At 40.7% G+C, this 23,102-nt stretch overlaps 1 protein-coding gene across 6 annotated transcripts in view; it reads left to right on the forward strand.

Annotated features, from left to right (window-relative positions):
- GTF2I (general transcription factor IIi) overlaps nucleotides 1-23,102 on the forward strand; it is a 108,473-nt gene that overhangs the window by 12,619 nt on the left and 72,752 nt on the right. For all 6 annotated transcript variants that reach the window (XM_060649150.3, XM_060649148.3, XM_060649151.3 and 3 more), the window contains exons 2-5: nucleotides 13,504-13,607; nucleotides 17,560-17,698; nucleotides 21,587-21,721; nucleotides 22,745-22,928. In XM_060649150.3, the coding sequence (XP_060505133.1) occupies nucleotides 13,509-13,607; nucleotides 17,560-17,698; nucleotides 21,587-21,721; nucleotides 22,745-22,928 (557 nt within the window). In that variant the 5' untranslated portion in view covers nucleotides 13,504-13,508. The remainder of the gene's footprint in view (nucleotides 1-13,503; nucleotides 13,608-17,559; nucleotides 17,699-21,586; nucleotides 21,722-22,744; nucleotides 22,929-23,102) is intronic.

The raw sequence follows: 23,102 nt of genomic DNA on the forward strand, positions 1-23,102 counted from the left end.
CTCCCCCCACCTACCCGTTGACAGAAGTACGGTCAGTGGCAAATACCGTCCAAACTAAAAGACCCCGGTTTACCAGTTGATGTGCAGTCTGTAGAGAAGTTTGATAACCTTTGAAGTGAAGTGTGTGTGTGTGTGTGTGCTTTCACTTCTGGGCTCCCCTCTTTCAAATGTAAACAGAGAGAAAAACAGCCCATTTCCAGTTTTATTGAAGCTAGTAGAGACAAATTGTAATCAATAAGTTACTATTTAACATCCTTTGCCTTTCTCCCAGTTCTAACATTCTACTTACCTTTGATAGCAAAAACAGCAAGACTTTAACACCCATGAAATAAGGCAAAAGTAGAGACATTTTAATTAGCTTCTTCGTTGGCACATATGTACTTAGTGCTTTAAAAATTATTTTGGAACGCTTGTAAACTTACAAAATAGTTACAGAAGCAGCAAACAAAATTTTCCCACACACCTGTTACCCAGAAACCTCATTCAGGTTTTGCCAGATGCTACTTTGTAGCAAAAGGGTCTAATCCAGGATCACATTTTCACCCACGTGTCTTGTCCCTCTAATACACCTCACTTTAGAACAGTTTCTCAGTCTTTGAATTCCGTACTCTTGAACTTTTTGAAGGTTACAGGGTAGTCATTTTACAGAATGTCCCTCAGTTTGAGTTTGTCCATGCATTTAGGCGGGAGTATCACAGTTCTAGTACGTTCTGTTGGTTGGCACATGATATCTGTCTGTTCCCTGACTAGTTGTTAACTTTGATCACTTGGTGTGTGCCAGGCTTGACTTTGTTAATAAGTATTTTGTGTGGAAATAATTTGGGATAATGAAACTCTCTCTTTAGAATTGAGGATAAACTTTTTCTCTAGAGGCTGGGAATTTTTATTTTGTCCAAGTATTTGAAAACTAAAGGTTTTTCTGTAATTTAAATACTGTGAATAGTGGCATTTGGGGAACATTAAAAGTCAGATTAAATTTTATAGTAGGTGGTGTGGTTTGAAAGAACATGGAGAATTAAGAACAGTCAGATCTTGATTAGATTCTACTTAACAATTCTGTAATCTTGAGCAGTTTACCTTGTTTTTCCAAGGTATAAGCTGTTCTTAGATTTTATTTTATTTTTTTAGGGGTCTCTAAATGTTTTTTTAACGTTTATTTATTATTGAGAGACAGAGAGAGACAGAGCATGAGCATGGGAAGGGCAGAGAGAGAGGGAGACACAAAATCCAGGCTCCAGGCTCCAGCTGTCACCACAGAGCCCAACAAGGGGCTCGAACTCGCAAACTGTGAGATCCTGACCCAAGCCAAAGTCGGATGCTCAACCGACTGAGCCACCCGGGCGCCCCTGTTCTTAGATTTTAAAAAGAAGTTCCGCTTGGGGTGCCTGGGTGGCTCAGTCAGTTAAGCGTCTGACTGGCTCAGGTCATGATCTTGCAGTTCATGGGTTCGAGCCCCACCCCCCCTCCGGCTCTGTGCTGACAGCTGAGTCTGGAGCCTGCTTTGGATTCTGTGTCTCCCTCTCTCGACCCCTTCCCCACTCATGATCTGTCTCTGTCTCTCAAAAGTAAGTAAAAACATATAAAAAAATTTAAATACAAAAAAAAAAGTTCTTTGTAAAATAGGTCAGGCAAATGCCCCCCCTTTTGTCATAAACACGTCAAGTTAATTCCTTTGGTATCCTTCAGAAGACACACGAATAGGGTCAGTGAGTTACCTTCAACACGTTTTCTGCAGAAGCTACCGAGCAGATGTAATTAGAACAAGCGGTAGCGTGTTGAGAAAACTTTGAGACACAAGTTCTGTGTTTGCAGAGTCCAAGCTGATTGTAGTCAATGCACGCTGCCATTTGAGGGATGAATGTTTCTTCTCCTGAAAGACGGATTTTTTAGCTGTTAGTAATTATAGGTAGAACGTGAAGGTATTAAGTATCGTCAGTTGCAAAGATAGAAAGACTTAGGCAGCCTAGAAGATTGTCAGAATACAGTATCACGTGATCACCCAAGTTAATCTTCATGCAACCAAATCTTGTTAAGGATAAAGATGGCTGATCACACTATTGGATTCTTTCCGTTTATTTTAGGGACCGTGTTATGACAAAATGTGCAACATCCCAGATGATGAATTTTAACTTTTAGTTCTCATCATTTTGAAGAAACTTTTATAAATAACTATACTTAAAGATTTGGTTTTTAAGTAATTTCTGTACCCAATGTAGGACTCAAACACACAACCTTGAGTAAAGAGTCACGTGCTCCACTAGCTGAACCAGTCAGGCATCCCAACAGTTCATTTATTTTATTTATTTATTTTAGAGAGAGAAAGAGAGAGAGAGAGAGAGGCAGAAGGAGAGAGAATGAATCTCAAGCAGGCTTCACGTTCAGTGCAGAGCCTTATGCAGGGCTCCATCCTGTGACCCTGGGATCATGACCTGAGCTGAAATCAAGAGTAGGTCACTCAACCAGAGTGAGCCACCCAGGAGCCCTAACAATTTATGTTTTTAAAAGTCTGAGATCCCATTTTACTTTTTCCTTAGAATTAAATGATACTTGAAGTTATTTTATACTTCTCCCTGAAGGCGTTTTCGTTCGTTTATATATTTTAGACTATGATGGTGCTTTTGTCAAATTTTGTCAAAACTTGACTTTAAGGTTTCTAAATAAAATGAGTTGGTAAATTTGCATTTTACCTCATATGCAAATAATAACCTGTGTGACTAGATCTCAGAGAATGGAGACAACTGGAACTGATACCAAAAAACCAAGGAAGAGATCATCTTAAATACTGGTCCAGAAAAAGACCGTTCATAATAATGGAAAGTCACACGGCATTTTTTTAACATATCATATTCGTCTTGCGTGTAGTGCACCCAGCAAGGGGCTTGAACTCACGAACCTAAGGTTAAGAGTGACGTGCTCTACCAACTGAGCCAGCCAGGCACCCCCCCCACACTGTATTGAAGGGTAGAAGTCAACAATTGAAGAAGTTTGAATGAAAGATTCAGCTATTTGAAAAGATTCAAGATTTTACTCTTGGTCAAAGTATTCCTTGTTTTGTTTTGTTTTGTTTTGTTTTGTTTTGTTTTGTTACTTAAGCCTGATAAACAATTACAGAATTCAGTAGTACCATTATCTGTCCTGAATTGTCTGAATTCTGAATTCTGTCTTCCATGGACAGTATCCTAGTGGTAGATATTTTAGCCACTTTTGAAATTTTTCTGTTTTAATTGATCCAGATCTGGCTGGGTTTTTTGTACAAAACATTGAGTTAGAAAAGTTCCTGATTTTTGCAGTCTTGAAGTTTATTTCACCATACTTAAGTAAATACACAGGTTAGATCTTAATTGCTTAAAAATAGCTGAGATAACCCCAGCAGTCTGCGGAAAAATTTGAAAATAAATAAAGTTTTTGAGAAAAGAATAAACTAATGGGCTTGGTACTTCTATCAGTTTGAATCCACTTCCTCCTGGTTGAGAGTAGCTCCTGGGTCTTAGATTTTTTAACTAAGATTTGACTGAGTCAATTCTGAGGGCTGTTGGTAGTTGTTAGAGGAGATGCGTTTCCTGATCGTGCCTGTCAGCATTTTGTGACCCAAATTACGTGTTCATCTAGACACTAGGTTTGTAATTCATTTTTTTGCTTTGAATCAAATCCTTTATATTCTTCATAGAACGTGACCGATGTTGATATATATGAAGTATTCCTCAGTGTCCACCGTCATCTTTGTTTTATGGACAAAAAGGATACTTTCCTTTTGCTTCAGTTTGTTTACAGTGGGTGGCAGTTAATTTACTGCCTCATAAAGATTGCCTAGTATTACAGTTTTAATCCCTGTGTAATTATTTACTTTGGGTTCCTTTTTATTTAACCTGCTTTTCTTTGATTATTATTGTGCATGAAAGAGGTAATTTGGAATTTGGAGACCCAGATTCCAGTCGCTTGTTATAAAATTAACTTTCCTTATGACCTTAGCAAGACAGCTAATCTTTCTGGGCTGGGCCTCTCATTTATAACATAATGGAGCAGGGAGGTTGCACCAAAATATGTTGATTTTTTTTTTTTTTTTTCCTTGACCTAAGATTATGTGTTATAAGATTGAAATGGAAAGATAACTTGTTGAAATTAACAAAGTAACAAAAAAGAAATAGGGCATGAATGTAATTAAAAAAAAGATAGGATCAGTGTAATCTAGTACCTTCCCCATTTACCAGTGGGATCCGGAGCTTAGATTTGAATCAGAAATACTGAACATTCAGTAATATTTTAGAGATCACCATAATAAATATTAAGGACCTCAGGGTTTGTTGTTGTTGTTGTTGTTGTTGTTGTTGCTGTTAGAGTGATAATGGCACCTGTGAAAATCTTCACGATTTGACTCACTATAAAATATTTTTTGTTATTTTGCTGTTTAGCATTAACAGCAAGGATCAATAAACTAAAAGCAGAAGTATGGCCAAATGAAAATTTATATGGAATTCGTTACTGGCTTATTTTGAGGTAGAGCAGATCAGAACAGTAAGACCACAAATAAACCTAATCCCTGAAATGGATCTCCAACAAGAAACAGAAGAAGATTGTAAAGATTGACTGGAGTCTGTTTTCAGAGAGAGAGAATAGGCATCACATCTTAAACAATAGCTGACCAGGATAAAAGACCTATGAAACGGCAACAGGCCAATTAAGTTCGTCTTTGAAACTCATAAAGGAGAATTAAAGTCAAATCAGGGAAACAAAAATAAAGTCAGACAACACTCAGAGTGGACGAATTAAGGATATTGAAAAAATGGGAAAGAAGATACAGCAGAGTAAGGTGGCTGCAGGCAAGCACTGTTCTGCCTTTTTATTTATTTTTTCCTTTAGTCGGCTCCACGCCCAACGTGGGGCTTGAACCCACAGCCCTGAGATGAAGAGCTCAAGAGTTGCATGCTCTACAGACTGAGCCAGCCAGGCACCCCCAACTGCCTGACTGTTCCATGTGGGTCTGGCTAGACTGCCAGCCCCAGTGTGCCCCAGATAATCTTGTTCTGCCCAGCCACTGTAATTAGGCTAGGCTGGGGGCAGGCTGGGGACACAAACTCCCAGAATTTCGTGCACAATGTAGTAGATACAATAGTCTGCTGCCTCTGAGATCACGGTACCAGATGTGTGGGAAGCTTAAAGATACATGTGGCCTTCATCTCTGCCTTGGGGAAGAAACCCCATCTGCTCAAGGACACTGTTGGAGTAGAGCGAACTCCAGTGACATCTTGTGTTCCTGGATCTAGCTGCAGGTGGAGCTGGTGCAACCTTTAGGCTGAATAATTAACTAAAACAGTAAAAATTCCCTTCTTGGGGTGGTTTGAAATAGGAATTTGTTCTAGCAAATTCATAAAGTTATTCTTCAGAATAAAGAATATCATAAGCTGTGGTTCCCAAAGTTGGTGGAACTAATAAGAACGTTCTAAAATTGTATAACAGGGGCTCCTGGGTGGCTCAGTCAGTTAAATGTCTGAGTCTTGGTTTCAGCTCAGGTCATGATCTCATGGTTCGTGAGTTTGAGCCCCACTTCGGGCCCTGCGCTGGCAGGGTGGAGGCTGCTTGGGATTCTCTCTTCCCCTCTCTCTGTCCCTCCCCACTTGTGCGTGCTCTCTCTCTCTCTCTCTCTCTCTCCCCCTCTAAAAATAAACATTAAAATAATTTTTAAGAGATTATAAAACAAAACTGGTAAAAATAACAAAGTTGATAAGATGGAAACTTGGAAGGGCTAATACAGAAAGGCTGCTAGGAAAAAGAAAGTGGGAACTTAGATAATAGAAATGAAAAATCACTTTTGTCCTGAGGGTATCTACCAGTTTTACCACCTTGTGGGATGAGAGGCTCAGAAATTGAAGCCCAGAGCCTGCACAAAACATGGGGGTCAAATAGACCTTTTTTTCCCCCTAGTAAGACTCCAGAGGGTGATTAAGCTAGTCTGCATCCCTATTTGTGGTCTGTGTTAACATCTGGGTGGCCCAAGGAACCTGAAGCTTTGAACTTGGATTATGGTGATCCAAGGCAGGTAGTGTTCCTAGACACCTGGAGGGACCTGTCTTAATCCGAGGCTGGTGGGGAGGGGCAAGGGAGAGGGAGAGAGAATCTTTTTTTTTTTTTTTTTTTTTTAATTGTATTTATTTATTTTGGAGGCTGGGGAGAGAAAACAGGGAGAGAGCGAATCCCAAGCAGTCTCCGTGCTGTCAGTGCCGAGCCGGAGGCAAGGCTTGATCTCACGAACCGTGAGACCGTGACCTGAGCTGAAATCAAGAGTGGCACGCTTAACCGACTGAGCCACCCAGGTGCCTCCAGAGAGAGAATCTTAAGCAGACTCCACGCTCAGCTCAAAACATGATGTGGGACCCAGTCTCATGACTATGAGATCATAACCTGAGCCAAAATCAAGAGTCTGATGCTTGACCAACTGAGCCACTCAGGTGCCTCTAGGCTCCACATTTAAAATAAATGTTTTTAACAATTAAAAAATATATTTTTTAATGTTTGTTTATTTTTGAGGGAGAGAGACAAAGTGTGACTGGGGGAGGGGCAGAGAGAGAGAGAGAGAGAGGGAGACAGAATCCGAAGCAGGCTCCAGGCTCCGAGCTGTTGGCACAGAGCCCGACGTGGGGCTCGAACTCATGAAACACAAGATTATGACCTGAGCCAAAGTCAGATGCTTAACCAACTAAGCCACCCAGGAGTCCCATTAAAATAATTTTTTAAAGAAATGTTTTCTTCTTTTTTTTTCTCTTTCTCCTCCTTATGTTCATTTGTTTTGACAGAGAAAGCACAAGTGGGGGAGGAGCAGACAGAGAGGGAGAGAGAGACTCCCAAGCAGGTCCTGTGCTGTCTGCTTGGAGCCTGATGCAGGGCTCTAACTCACGAACCACGAGATTATGATCTGAGCTGAAATCAAGAGTTAGATGCTTAATCAACTGAGCCACCCAGCCCCGCCCCCCCACCCCCCCCCCCCCCGGGAGTAAAAAAAAAAAAATTTTTAACATTTATTTATCTTTGAGAGAAGAGAGGGAGTGTGCAAGCAGGGGAGGAGCAGAGAGAGGAAGACACAAAATCCGAAGCAGGCTCCAGGCTCTGACCTTTCAGCACAGAGCCCCACACAGAGCGGGGCTCGAACTCACAAACCGTGAGATCATGACCTGAACCAAAGTCAGACACTTAACTGGCTGAGCCACCTAGGCGCCCCCAAAATAACTTTTTAATGTAAAGTGACCAGCACATAGTAGAAGATAATCAGGCATACATGGGAACAAGTACCATGAATATGAGCAAGAACCATAAGCAATAGAAATACAGCTAAGATTTTTTTTGAATTATCAGAGACCATAAAACAACCACCTCTGTTATGTTTGAGAGACAGCACGAGCAGGGGACAGGGACAGAGGAAGAGGGAGAGAGAGAGAATCCCAGGGAGGCTCTGTGTCCACTGCACAGCTCAACATGGGGCTCAATCCCATGACCCTGGGATCCTGACCTGAGCCAGAATCAAAAGTTGGATGTTCAACCAATGGAACCACCAGGCATCCCTTACCTCTCTTATATTTAAAGACGTATGTCAGGCTTCAAAGTCTCTAGGGAGTAGGAGACTAAAATGTTCATAACAACAAATAGGAATCTTAGAAATGAAATTTGTGAACAAAATAAAAAGAATTAGTGAAGCAGAAAGTGAGTCTGAGGAAAGAGTTTACGAAAGAGAGGAAAAATGAGAAAAATGCAGAAGAGGGTGTGAGTCTTAGTTATCAGCACCCATTCCATCTGAGTCTCACAGAAGGATGGCAGACAGAGAATGGGACAGAGTCGGTATCTGAAGAGGTAACAGCTGAGAATTTACCACCAGGAATCCTCATTCGAGAAGCCCAGTGAATGACATACTGAATAGAAAGAAGGGCGAAGCCCAGTGAAAGACGTACTGAATAGAAAGAAGGGCGCATCTAGATGCATCGAAGAAAGAACATCCTAAAAACAGCAGGCATACAGATGGGGATTATCTTCACAGGATGGAGGCCAGACTATAATGAAATAACCTCAGTGCTGAAAGTAAGACGTTCTCAACCTAGATTTCTATTCTAGTGAAAATATCTTAGAAGAATAAAGGACTTTTAGCACACAAAAGTTTGCCATGAGAAAGAAATTTTAAGGGATTAACTTCAGGCAGAAGGAAAGTCTTGAGGTGCAAAGAGAATAAACAAAGACTCTTAAATGTGTGGTTAAATAAAGATGAAAGATCGAAGCAAAAATGATGCTGCATTTGGAAGTACATAAAAGAGCCGAAAAAACATAAAAACACACAAAAAAATATTCATTCGTATAATAATAATCAGAATTGAAAGCCTGGATTGGGAATGAAAATTACTGATAGTTTTGGTAGAACATGTGACTCAACTTCAGGATCGTGAGTTCAAGCCCCACTTTGGGCATGGAGCCTGCTTTAAAAAAAAATTATTGACAGTTTATGCAAATATGAAACCATCAGACATCAGTTTAGTAATGGACCTAGGATCTGAGTCACCTAAGAAGAAATATAAATAATAAAACTATGAAAAGTGTTTCTTTAATAAGCAAGGAAATTCGACTACGTTGGTAGTAATAAGGTATTCATAGTGATTAGGTCATAGCTGTGCATCCAAAGTGTTGGTGAGGCTGGTGAATTTAGCATAATTTATTGTTATTATTCTTTTAAATAATGTGCTTTTTAAAAATAATCTCTACATCCAACATGGGCTTTAAACTTATGACCCCAAGATCAAGAGTCACATGCTATAGTGACTGAGCCAGCCAGGCACCCTGAATTTCGTATATTTTAAACATTTCTGGAAACAGTGTAAAAATTTTGGTGTGATATAATATCAAGAGCTATAAAGATGTTCATACAATTTATCTCTTTCAGTATGAAGAATTTTAAAATATGGAAATAAGGCAAAAGATATATCTATTTAAAAAAATTTTTTTAAATGTTTGTTTTTGAAAGAGAGAGAGAGAGCGCGCCAATGGGGGAGGGACAGAGAGAGGGAGACTCAGAATCTGAAGCAGGCTGCCGGCTCTGTGCCCCAACTCGGGGCTTGAACTCACGAGCCGCGAGATCATGACCTGAGCCGAAGTCAGACGCTTATATGACTGAGCTCCACCCAGGTGCCCCGACAAAAGATATATTTATGAAGATGCTTAGAGAAATTGTTATGATTCCATTTTGATGGGCTGTTACATAGCTGGGATGAAGAATTTATGCTATAAGAATATGTAATGTGGCAAGTAGATGATGCTGGCTGATCATGGAGGCAAGGTCATTGCCCTGATAGGGGGTTAGCCTCCTTGGAATTTTAGTAATTTATCCTGAGAGTCTATGTCCCTGCTGTCTCATGGGCATTTTAATCATAACGTATCATAAAACTGTACTTCTGTGTTCCTCCTCTCAGGACACCTACCAGAGAAATTACAGGTACCACCATGGTGGCTCAAGGGGTCATGAGAATTACTTCTCACAAATAAGCTTAGATGGACTTATGCGACATGGTGTAATCTCTGTAGCAGTATGGTTTTTGTGATGACGGAAATGTTCTGTGATCTGCAATATAGTAGCCACTAGCTACATGTGGACACCGAGCTCTTGAAAGGTAGCTAGTACAACTGAGGAACAGAATTTTAGTTTTTCATGAAAATAGTTACATGTGGCTACTGGCTACCATATTGGATAGTACGGATAGTACATCTCTAAGTATTGGACACCCACTGGGTTGTTCCTTGACCGTTGGTCTTCTGCCTTGGATGACTGCCTTATAAAGTGATCACCTTTTTTCTGTCTACCACCCCTCCTTTACTAAGACCTCATCAGAGATACAGTGGGGAGTGAACACAGGTTACAAATCCAGAAACCAGAAGTCATTTTCTTGTCTAACGTGGGTTCGCCCTATGAATTGTCTTAGGTCAGTTCTTCTTCCTTGCCTGTATATAAAAGACTCAAAGGGATCCATTCTGTTTTTGTATTTACTGTCATATGGAGTACATGATTATTTTGTTCATTTTCCTTTTTGTTCCAGAGAATATCACTAATGAAATTCAGAGATACAAATATGCCTATTTGCATTCCTTGAGCACAGAGCTAACTGCCCTATTTTAGTTGCTTTCAGTGGTGCTTTTTTTTATTGTTCATTTCTAGTGACACACACACACACACACACACACACACACACACACACCCTTTTTAAAATAAAGCAAGAAGAGGGGCTCCTGGGTGGCGCAGTCGGTTAAGCGTCCGACTTCAGCCAGGTCACGATCTCGCGGTCCGTGAGTTCGAGCCCCGCGTCAGGCTCTGGGCTGATGGCTCGGAGCCTGGAGCCTGTTTCCGATTCTGTGTCTCCCTCTCTCTCTGCCCCTCCCCCGTTCATGCTCTGTCTCTCTCTGTCCCAAAAATAAATAAAAAACGTTGAAAAAAGAAAATTTAAAAAAAAAAAAATAAAATAAAGCAAGAAGAAAGACTACATGGGTTCTGCTCAAGTATTTTATGGGAACACCGTCTCCTGTGAAGTTCTTTTTTCTAGGTTCTGTGAATACTTCTGTTTTGCTTTTGTCCTCTCTTTCTCCCTTACAGTGACTGTCACGTCTCCTGTCCCATAAGCTTGTGTCAGCAGCCTGGCCTGGCGTGTGTCCCTGGTATCTGTCGTTAATGCCGCTATGTGATGGCAGTTCCTTTCTGGGAAAGAGGAGAGAAAGGCAGCGGTTGCCCAGGGAGGGTGCCAGGGAGTGTTCCTTGAGTAGTCTTGACTCAGCTATCCAGGGAAATGACCTCTTGGGGCGGACAGAGAACAATTCAGAGAATTTCTGTTGTAATGCGGATATACACACATTTCTTGAGAACAGAAAGCCCCAAACAGAATTCATCCTTCCCCATCAAGCTTGACGGGACTGGTCACCTCCAACGTTCTTCCCATTGAACATTGCTGTTCTGAACATGCCTCCTGAGTTCTGGTAATGAGATAGGACCTCTCGTCGCGTGTGGCACCCCCACAGGGCTGTCGGCGTGGCCTCTGTCTCCTGTTTCTTAACACTCATTGAACACGAATGGCCTCATGACAGATTTCCAGCAATTTAGGGTGAATAGTGGAAATAGCAGTGGGCAGAAACTTTTGTCCTAGTGTTGTGTTCTGGCACTGATAGTGGCTATATGACCTTGACACATCACTGCATTCGTAAAATGAGAACATACCTCCTCTTTCCCTTGCTGGAGAATTGAATGAAAAGTTGAGATTATGAAGAAATACTATGAGAAATAATGACGGTATATCCTAGGTGAATGTTCTGACTATGGCAAATGATATACCTTTGTTGTCCATTTTTACTGAACCACATTTTATTTATTTATTTATTTATTTATTTATTTATTTATTTATTTATTAAAAAATTTTTTTTTGTAATGTTTTTATTTATTTTTGAGAGACACAGACAGAGCACAAGTCAGGGAGGGGCAGAGAGAGAGGCAGACACAGAATCCGAAGCAGGCTCCGGGCTCCGAACCGTCAGCACAGAGCTCAACCCAGGGCTTTTGAACCCACCAACCTCGAGATCATGACCTGAGCTGAAGTCGGATGCCCAACCGACTGAGTTCCAGGCGCCCTATTGACTGAACCACATTTTAATATAAATTTACTTTAACTTAGTTATCCGAGGGGCACCTGGGTGACTCAGTCAGTTAAGCGTTGACTTCGGCTCAGGTACTGATATCATGATTCACGAGTTCAAGCCCCACATGGGGCTCTCTGCTGTCAGCACAGAGCCCACTTCGGATCCTCTGTCCCCCTCTGTCTCTGCCCCTCCCCTGCTTGCACTGTCTCTCTCTCAAAAATAAACATTAACCAAAATTAAAAAAAAACTTATTTGTCTAAGAGGTAAGAATGGGACCAAAGCTGTTAGGGAAAATGATTTCTAACCATTCTCTTGCTTAATGCTGCTTTTCTTGACTCCATCTCCATTCAAGACAGAGATCTTGTTTTGGAAAACAGAATTGCTTCTATTTGTTCACAGGTCCAGGGATAAGTAGTCATTATTTTTGTTACTGTCTTTCATTGTCAAGTTTTAATTCCTAAGTATCTGTGCTCTGTTACTTTAGTGTGGGCCCCAGCCTGAGTAGGGGAGGGCCAGAGTGAGAGAATCCCAAGCAGGCTCCAGGCTCTGACTCGGGGCTCGAACCCATGAACTGCAAGGTCATGACCTAAGCCGAAATCAAGAGTCGGACGCTTAACCGACTGAGCCACCCAGGCACTCCAATTTTAACCATTTTTAAAAGTACTTCCCTGACATTATGTGCACTCATTGTTGTTCCGCAATCATCACCAGTATCTAGTTCCAGAGCTTTTCATCATCCCAAACTAAAACTATGCTCACTAACAATAAGTCCCCGCCACTCAGTCTTCCTGGTCCCTGGCAACCACCGTTCTACTTCCCGTCTCTACAAATTAGACGAATTCGAGGTCTCTCATGTGAGTAGAATCACAACAGTTGTCTTTTTGCGTCTGGCTTATTTCACATAGAAGAATATTTTCAGGGTTCACTTACGTCGTAGCATGTTTCAGACCTTCTTTCCTCTTTAAGGCTGAGTTCTATTCCGTCGTATAGATGTATCACATCTGCGCATCCGTTCAGCTGACCGTGGACATTTGGGTCATTTCCGCCTGTGTAGCTGTGGTGCGTGATGCTTCTGTGAACATGGGTGTAGACCCAGCTGAGTGCCTGCTTTCAGTTCTTCTGCGTATGTACCCACAAGTGGAATTACCGTGTCATGATAATTCTGTTTAATTTTTCCAGGAACTGCCAAATTGTATTCCACCGTGGAACATCATTTGACATTCCTAATGGCAGTGCACAAGGGTTCCGCTTTCTCCACATCTTCGCCAACATTTGCTATTTGGTGTTTATGTGTTGTATTTTTACAGTGTTTCAGATTCCGCTGAGGCTCCTTGCTGATACCCGAGTATCAGAAAGTGTTTTCCAAAGAGACCGATAGGCTTATTATAAAGGAATCTTAGATATCGTTTGTCCTGCAAACTATTTCCTCAGTAAGAAAGAAGAAATTCTCTTCCACAGCGTCAGTCTGCTGTACCCACTCAGCGTGGGCCTGGGACGAACGCCGCTTTGCATCCACGTCCTGTGTTGAACTGTCGTAAACTGTCACTGGGTTGTGGAGTTTACAGTCTCCTCTCACTCTCACTTGGGAGAGATTTTAACTGGTTGTGGGTGACATCTGAATTTATTTTGGGGGGTTATGCCGACATATTATGGAAATTAGTGGGACAGCTAGGGGATAGATTTTCTATCTTAGAGGGTAGGAGTTTTTGACAACTCAAATACTCAAGTCTCTGAGCCTTATGTTTTCTCTCAGGCAAGAAAACTGTAAATGAGGCCATCTGTGGGGGACCCTCACCAGCTCTGAACGTATGTTTAGAAGAACATTGTGAATTTCTGCCGCTCACTTTCTTACTGCTTTCCCAGGGATCATGGCCCAAGTAGCAATGTCTACCCTGCCCGTCGAAGATGAGGAGTCCTCGGAGAGCAGGATGGTGGTGACGTTCCTTATGTCTGCTCTTGAGTCCATGGTGAGATGGCCTTACTGTCCTATAAAATTTTTATAGTTGGATAGGATTGAGCCGGTGGGTGAGACTGATTTGTTTTTGTAAACATATAGTACGCTTTCTGGTATGAAAAGAAGAGGTTTTTTGCTTAAATAATAATTACGGATTTAAGCCTTTCAAATCATTTTGTTACCATGTTTCAGAATATTCTTAACTTCGGTCAATATTTTATGTTTTACATTCAATTGCAATTGTTTACCTACCAATATCTTAGGCAATATCTTGTTTTGCAAGCATTGGCTTTGAATTTATGTGTAATATTTGGAGCCACTCAGAGTGAGTTTGTATATTCTAGGGTGGTGCTGGTGTTTTATTGTATCTGTATAAAGAACACTGGCAGGATATGGAGGCCCTGAGAGCCTGCTCACTATTTCTGTTCATATGTGCTGTGACCCACAGTGCACCTTACTCTACCGCCTTTTACTGCGTATGTAGTGTGTTAGCTCTTTATTTATTTATTTATTTATTTTTTAATTTTTTTTTAACGTTTATTTATTTTTGAGACAGAGAGAGACAGAGCATGAACGGGGGAGGGGCAGAGAGAGAGGGAGACACAGAATCGGAAGCAGGCTCCAGGCTCTGGGCCATCAGCCCAGAGCCCGACGCGGGGCTCGAACTCACGGACCGCGAGATCGTGACCTGAGCCGAAGTCGGACGCTCAACCGACTGAGCCACCCAGGCGCCCCTAGCTCTTTATTTTTAAGAAACCTGTATCGTATACTTAATTATAGCAAACTATTAAGTATTCTTCTTTTGCTGTATTTTTGTATTACTGTGATGGTAGTAATACAACTTAATCACGTTTTTACAGAACTATAGCTAGAAACATAGTATTTCAGCCTGCAGATTTCTATGCATCAGACTTAGGTATTTTCTGATGTTGAAATTAAATATAGTATACTCTAAGTAGGAGGAGGCTATGTATTTTCCAGCCTAGTTATTGACTAGTATTAGATAGCATTTAATCTCACAGGTGTCAGTATAAAATAATTGGTGGGTTGGTTACCCTCCCCGCCTTAAGGCATTATTTTCCTTCTTTGTACTATTTGAGAATTTTGAAAAATAATTTCCTTAAAGACAGAAAGTTTAGTATCTGTTCAGTGGCTGTATACTGTTACTTTCTGAACGTAACTTATTTCTACCTTGTGTTCCTAAAAGCAGCCAACGTTTGTGGCTATAATGTTATTTTATTTACTTAAAAAAAAAAATTTTTTTTTAACATTTATTTATTTATTTATTTATTTATTTATTTATTTAACATTTATTTATTTTTGAGACAGAGAGAAACAGAGCATGAATGGGGGTGCGTCAGAGAGAGGGAGACACAGAGTCCGAAACAGGCTCCAGGCTCTGAGCTGTCAGCACAGAGCCCGACGCGGGGCTTGAACTCACGGACCGTGAGATCATGACCTGAGCCGAAGTCGGCCGGTCAACCAACTGAGCCACCCAGGCGCCCCTTTAACGTTTATTTTTGGGAGAGAGGTAGACAGACAGAGTGTGAGCCATGGAGGGGCAGAGAGAGAGGGAGACAGAATGTGAAGCAGGCTCCAGGCTCTGAGCTGTCAGCACAGAGCCTGATGTGGGGCTTGAACCCACAAACCATGAGACCATGACCTGAGCCGAAGTTGGACGCTTAATCAACTGAGCCACCCAGGTGCCCCTGTTTTATTTCTTTTTTAAATGTTGATTTATTTTTGAGAGAGAGAGACAGAATGAGGGGTAAAGAGAGAGGAGAGAAAGAATCCCAAGCAGGCTCCACACTGTCAGCACAGAGCCCGATGCAGAGCTCAAACCCACAAACCCTCAGATCATGACCTGAGCCAAAATTGAGTCAGACGCCTAACTGACTGAGCCGCCCAGGTGCCCCTGTGGCTGTAATGTTAAATGATAGGTTAGAGATTAAATTCTACTCTGTTTATTAAAATAATTTTCTTTAATACTATACCGTACGTAGAAGAACATGGTCATATAGGACCCATTCTCTTCCTTTAAACTGTCTTTATAATTTTCTTAGGCAAAGTCATTTCATTATTCTCAGCCTTTATTTCCTCCTCACATTCCTGGTTGTAAATTATGAAGTATCATTATAGGTGTATAGGTCAGTTTCATCTTTCCTTTGGCTCATAGATTTCTTTGATCTAATCCTTGGGCTGTACATGCATCTTGCTTTGCCATTTCATAAATACTGCCTTTGGTGACAGGAATGTCCAACTAAGTGTGGATAGTGGAGTAGGCAAGCACCCTGTCCATACCTAAGTAAGTAAATAACACTTCCTTTTGGGTGAACAGCCACAGTATATCTCATGTAAATATAACATAACGAAATTATAGGATGGCGTTATTCTTCATGCTCAGAACAATTGTTGGCTCATCTCTAGGTCAGAAGTTCTGCACTGTGACTTTATTATATTTCAAAAGATATCTGATCATCTCAGTAGTTTTAAAATTATACATGATAATGTTGTAGAGCAGTATTATGCAAATCATTTTTATTTAAGAAATTAGGGAATGGTCCTTGTGTAAATAAAAACCAAATAGAGGAAAGCTGTGGTTTGCAACAAATGATACTGAGAACATAGAGTATTTGGTCCAAACAAAACAAACCAACAACAAAAACCAAAAGAAAACCCAAAAAACTTCAAGTGTTTATTACGTACCAAGTTGAAATTCTAGATGAGTAAAAAAAATAATATATCAGGGCAAATTTTAAAAACCAGAAGAAAAAATATATAATTGTATATTTAATTTCATAAACAGCTTTTCTGTGCCTAAAATAAGTGAGGTACTTTTGTGCATCAGTAGGGAAACAGACTACTAACATAGAAGAATAAGCAGAGTATATGTTAATTTATAGAAAAATATCTAAGGTACAATACTCTTTAATTTTGATACTAGCTAATTAGTGGATTATTGATTATACTAAGATACCCTTTTAAAATGTTTCTTGAAATGTTACACTGTATCATTTTTGAGATTTTTGTGAGTTCGCTCTTGTAGAAGCTCAGATGGGGGCGTAAACTGATAGAACCTTCTTAGCAGTCTGCAGTAGGTTTTGAGAACCTTAGAAGTATTTGCTTTCAGAGTCGAAAGTTTTTTGACTCTTGTTTCTATTTTGTCCCCGGATTATTATTTCAGTGTTATTTTAAGGAATGATACTTAGAATCGCCGATATTTCCAATAATATTAGTACTAAATGAATTATTGTACATCCATAAAATGGAATGTTATAGAAGTTTTTAAGATTTTTAAGAACTTCTAATTTCATAGGAATGTACTTAGGAGAAGCCCTACTTAGTAAAAATATACTCGCCCAACACGATTCCCATTGTGTATATTCATACAGAGATACTTGTGGAGTTGGCATTATGTGGTAGATGTTGTGATGTGGCTTCAACTTCCCTTTAGGACTGATGGCACTAATTCCCCCAGCTGCTGTGAGCATTCGAGGCTCCCCTGCCCAAGGTCTCCCCTTTCTTTGGGGGGGAGCATCCCAGCTCTGGAGCTCCCCTGATGCAGCTGCACCAGTGATCAGCTCTCCCTGTGCCTGTGCCGAGTTCGGTGCCCCTCACGTCTCACGGGTGTTGCTATTGAGAGTACCCACCAGTAAGCCCGTGTGCAAATCTGAGTCTGTTTCACGGGGATTTGGCCTGTAACAGATTGCAAGGGATTTCTGCCTTGTTTTCTTAAAAATTCTGCTTTCTCCTGTTTAAAATTGGGGTTCAAAACTGTAGAAAGAGAGCTACTTGTAAAAAATGGTGACTCTCTTCTTTATGTGATTATCTAAGCCAGAAACTAGGAACTTCATCTAATTCCAGATTCTGTAGTAAGAGTTGAAGTGAGATGTTTTATTCATCCAGCAGAAATAGTACTTTTAAACACCTGTATGTAACATAAGGTTTGCTTATTTGTATTTCAGTGTAAAGAATTGGCCAAGTCCAAGGCAGAAGTGGCCTGTATCGCAGTGTATGAAACAGATGTGTTTGTCGTTGGAACCGAGAGAGGACGTGCTTTTGTCAACACCAGAAAGGATTTTCAGAAAGATTTTGTAAAATATTGTAAGTATTATACTTTTATTATGCCTAAAGCAGAATGACATTTATACTAAAAGGATGTTCTAAAATGTCTACAGAGGGGCGCCTGGGTGGCTCGGTCGGTTAAGCGTCCGACTTCGGCTCAGGTCATGATCTCACCGTCCGTGAGTTCGAGCCCCGCGTCGGGCTCTGGGCTGACTGCTCAGAGCCTGGAGCCTGTTTCAGATTCTGTGTCTCCCTCTCTCTCTGCCCCTCCCCTGTTCACGCTCTGTCTCTCACTGTCTCAAAAATAAGCATTAAAAAAATAAATAAATAAATAAAATAAAATAAAATAAAATAAAATAAAATAAAATAAAATAAAATGTCTACAGAGACGTGCTCCAAATGAATCACAGGCATGGTAATATATAAGGGTAAATTTTACTGAAGAGTGTGAGAAAAATGGTGAATGTGTACTGTTCTGTGTTCCTTTCTCGGCATTACTTTGGATTAGTGGCACAAAGAGAGAAGGTAGAGAAATTTTGAATTGATTTAAGGTTCTTATTTAAATAACATTTGTTTTCTTGATAGATATTTGGTGTGTTCAAAACAGGTCTTTCAGTGTGCATTAAATTCGTGTAAGCACAATGCAAAGTTAGGTCTCTGATTCTCTTAGTGGAACCAGCTGGTCAGAGTCCTCAGTGAGTTTTGGGATCCTCCAGTTGGGAGTTCATCCAGTCGGTGAGAACTTACTAGATACTGGCACAAATGCAGTAGAGAAAAGTGCCGTAAGATGTTAATACCTATGGCCTTTCACAGACCCACAGTTTCTGTATCTGTGTTGTGTTTTTGTTTTTGTTTTTAAATTTTTTTTTAATGTTTATTTATTTTTGAGACAGAGAGAGACAGAGCATGAATGGGGGAGGGTCAGAGAGAGAGAGGGAGACACAGAATCCGAAACAGGCTCCAGGCTCTGAGCTGTCAGCACAGAGCCCGACGCGGGGCTCGAACTCACGGACTGTAAGATCATGACCCGAGCCAAAGTCGGCCGCTTAACCGACTGAGCCACCCAGGCGCCCCTTATTAGTCATTTTTAATGTTTATTTTTTTATTTTTGAGAGAGAGCAAGAGTGAGAGCGAGTGGGGGAGGGGCAGAGAGAGAGGGAGACACAGAATCCGAAACAGGCTCCAGGCTCTGAGCTGTCAGCACAGAGCCCGACGCGGGGCTCGAACTCACGGACCGCGAGATCATGACCTGAGCCGAAGTCGGACGTTTAACCGACTGAGCCACCCAGGCGCCCCTGTTTTTGTTTTTTTTAATATATATATTTTTTAACGTTTACTTATTTTTGAGAGAAAAGAGAGCGTGAGTGGGAGAAGGACAGGGAGAGAGGGAGACACAAAACTGGAAACAGGCTTCAGGCTCTGAGCTGCCAGCAGAGCCCGATGCGGGGCTTGAACTCACGAGCGGTGAAATCATGACCTGAGCTGAAGTTGTACACTTAACTGACTGAGCCACCAGGCGCCCCTTCTGTATCTGTGTTTAACCTAACGCTGTCCACAGGTTTTATGTTGACTCAATGATATAGCTTCTACTTCAACATGGAAAGAGAACAAAATGGTGGGGATGTCTGTTTATAGGCATTTAATATACGTATATATCCTTTTTTTTTTTTAAACGTTTATTCATTTTTGAGAGACAGAGACAGGCTGTGAGCAGGGGAGGGACAGAGAGGGAGGGTGACACAGAATCCGAAGCAGGCTCCAGGCTCTGAGCTGTCAGCGCAGAGCCTGATGCGGGGCTCAAACTCAACTGGGACACCATGACCTGAACTGAAGTCGGCTGCCTAACCGACTGAGCCACCCAGGTGCCCCTCCTAAGTATATATCTTTAAGTGCCAAACTTAAATTTCCATTATCTAGTTAGATCCAATTCATGATAAATTGAGTGGATCATGGGTGAATAAAATTAGTTTTCTTAATTTATTAATTTCAGTTGTCAATTGTATTTTTAGTCCTTTAAAAAAAAATATCTTCTCTCCACTGCATGCCTCCCTCCACCCCCACTATAATCTTTATAAGCTTTATGGCAGTATAATTCATTAAAAATTTTTTTTTCATTATTTCTGATCATTTTGAGAATTTTAAGGCTTCGATTATGTTTGTGTGTTTAAGTTTATAGTAATAATGTTTTGATTATGTGTGTATCAGCTGCCATCTGTCCCATGAATACTATAATCCCCCTGGCAGCTGTGTTTATATTCCCGTTCCCTACACTGCCTTGCTTATGTGGTTCTCCAGTGGTTAGAGCTAAGCATTAGGGGGACTTGTCCTCAGTTGCAAACTGTACTCCCTGCCTATTAGTATTCATACTTTCTTTTTGTTACCAGTAATTCAGTGCTCCAGAGAATAATCTTCGGATGTAATTCTTGAGTGCATAATATTTGTTTATAGAATCTATTTTGCAGATAAGGATCAATAGTGGTCTTCTGTAACCTAATCAGTAGGTTTATGAGTCAGTTTTAGAAATTCTTGGGGGAGACTTGTCTTTCCCAGGGGCTGGAAAAGCACTATCCAGGAAAAATAATATGATGCGAATCACTCCTAGAATTTGAAATTTTTTAGTTACGACATTCATAAGAAAGAGAAACAAGGGAAATTTATTTACTGGTTATAGTTTAACCCAGTCTATTTAAAACATTATCATTCAACATGTGATCAACCTAAAAACTATGACTGGGATATTTTGCGTACTCTTTTTTTGTACTAAGTTTTCAAAATCTAGTATGTATTGCAAACTTACAGCACATCTTAGGTTGGACTGGTACATTGCAGGTGTTCATTAGCCACACACAGGTGGTTATGTGTTAGACTTTTCCAACCTGGACTGTGTCTTGTGGTGATGATAATCTCATATTCAAGTTTGTAGCTGATAAATTACTCTAAAGACGTGTCTTTTTTATTTTATTTTATTAATTTTTTTTTTAATGTTTATTTATTTTTGAGACAGGGAGAGACAGAGCATGAACAGGGGAGGGTCAGAGAGAGGGAGACACAGAATCTGAAACAGGCTCCAGGCTCCGAGCTGTCAGCACAGAGCCCGACGCGGGGCTCGAACTCACGGACCGTGAGATCATGACCTGAGCCGAAGTCGGACGCTTAACCGACTAAGCCACCCAGGCACCCCAAGACGTGTCTTTTTTAAAACTACTAGTAGTTAATTTTTACTTTACAGAATTTTTAGTTATAGCAACACTTATTTCAGAGATGATGATCATTTCTTACTATTTTTATTCAAGCCATTTATGTCTTATGTTTTTATTTTTAAAGCTTAAGAAATTATATTTATCTGTCAAGTAAGCCCTGTGCCCAGCATGGGGTTCAAACTCACCAGTCCAAAAGATCCAAGAGTCGCACGCTCCACTGACTAAGCCAGCCAAGCTTAATTATTTTTAAATTCCCCCTCATCCCTTTTTTTCTGTCTTTTTATAACAAATCATAAATATTAGAATATAGAAAAAAAATACCTGAAACCAACATTGCACTGTATGTTAACTAGCTAGAATTTAAAAATTTGACAAAAATAAAATAAAGCGAGAAACAAAGAATATAGGAAAAAAATACTCTTTTTAAAAAAAATTTAAGTTTATTTATTTTTGAGAGAGGGAGAGGGGGGAGAGAGAGAGAGAGAGAGAGAGAGCGCGCGCGAGCGAGCGCGCGAGCGAGCCAGGATGCCAAGCGGGCTCCATGCTGTGTGTGCGGAGCTCGAGGGCTCAATCTCCTGAATCGTGGGATCATGACCTGAGCCGAGACCAAAAGTCCAACATTCAACTGACTGAGCCACCCAGGTACCCCTAGGACAAAATACTCCTACTGAAAGCCAGGTATTAAGGTAGTGGAGATGAGCCTTTTATGTCATTAATTGCTTTACAGGTGTTGAAGAAGAGGAAAAGGCTGCAGAGATGCATAAGATGAAATCTACAACCCCAGCAAATCGGATGAGTGTAGACGCTGTAGAGATTGAAACGCTCAGGAAAACAGTTGAGGACTATTTCTGCTTTTGCTATGGTAATGTTCTACACTTGCATTTTCTAAAAGAGACATTATGTAAAGGGTAGATGGTGTAACTGCTTTAACACTCGTACAGCACACCTTGACAGACTGCCCAGACCTCTTGGGGTAACATCAGGAATGATCTCACTTTCTAGTTCTGGTTCAAACTAGAACCCAGAAATAAGCAAATGCACCTATTAGAGCTGTGGGGTAGGGTTTTTTGTTTTCTTTTTCTTCTTTTCAAGAGCAGTTTTAGGTTTATAGGAAAAGGAAGAGGAAGGTAGATTTACTGTGTAGCCCCTGGCTCAATACATGCATAGCCGCCCCCCCACCAGAGAACCTACATTAACACCTCATAATCACCCAGAGACCTGTTTGTTTTTGACTTATGTGCTGATCTCACCGATCCCCCCTTTTTTGTTAACCTAATCACACGGCAAACAAAGCTCTTAAGAAAAACAGTCAGAGGGAGAGGATACCAGTTACACTGTGAGGCCGTAGGTAAAATTCATCTCTGGGGAATGGGGTTTCTAGCATCTCTGGGCTTACTGCCTGATGTCCGCACACAAAAATGCTAGAACACACTTCGTTGTGAATGGCGATCGTATTTATGTAGTAAGTTTTTGATGAGAATATTGGCAAAGCATCGCCGGATATTTTTAACAGTTGGATTTGTCAGGCTTCCATGTTCTGGTGCTGAATTGGATATGAAAAGATCATGTTATAACAACGCAAGGCCATTGTAAAGAAAGACAATAGTGGAAGAAATGAGCTATTGTTCTTTTCATTTTGTGTAGGTTTTATATAAATATTTTATATACTTTTTATTTTGCTCTTGTGGATATGTTTCAGGCTTAGAAATTCTAACATGGGAATAGGGCCCTCTTGATATTTTGAAGTCGCTTTGAAGTCAGATATTACAAAACAGTATGAATGCCGTTTGTGAAGCCATGATAAACTAATGATGGTTTTTTTTTTTAATCTTAACATTGAATGATGTTTACTTCTTTCTGCCTCACCCCTGTCCCTCACCCCCAGGGAAAGCTTTAGGCAAATCAACAGTGGTTCCTGTTCCATATGAGAAGATGTTACGAGATCAGTCAGCTGTGGTTGTGCAGGGGCTTCCGGAAGGAGTTGCCTTTAAACACCCCGAGAACTATGATCTTGCTACCTTGAAATGGATTTTAGAGAACAAAGCAGGAATTTCATTTATTATTAAGAGGTAAAGTACTTTCTCCCTTGCCCATTAAGAGTTTATTCATATAAAGTTGAATATTCACCTTATTTTAATATATTAAAAAATTTTTTTTAATTCTTTATTTTTGAGAGAGCGAGAGAGAGCGAGCACGCGCGTGTCCATGAGTGGGGAGGGGCAAAGGGGGGGCGGGGACAGAGG

This window comes from Panthera onca, chromosome E3 (assembly GCF_046562875.1).
Source record: "Panthera onca isolate mPanOnc1 chromosome E3, mPanOnc1 haplotype 2, whole genome shotgun sequence".
Lineage (NCBI taxonomy): Eukaryota > Metazoa > Chordata > Mammalia > Carnivora > Felidae > Panthera > Panthera onca.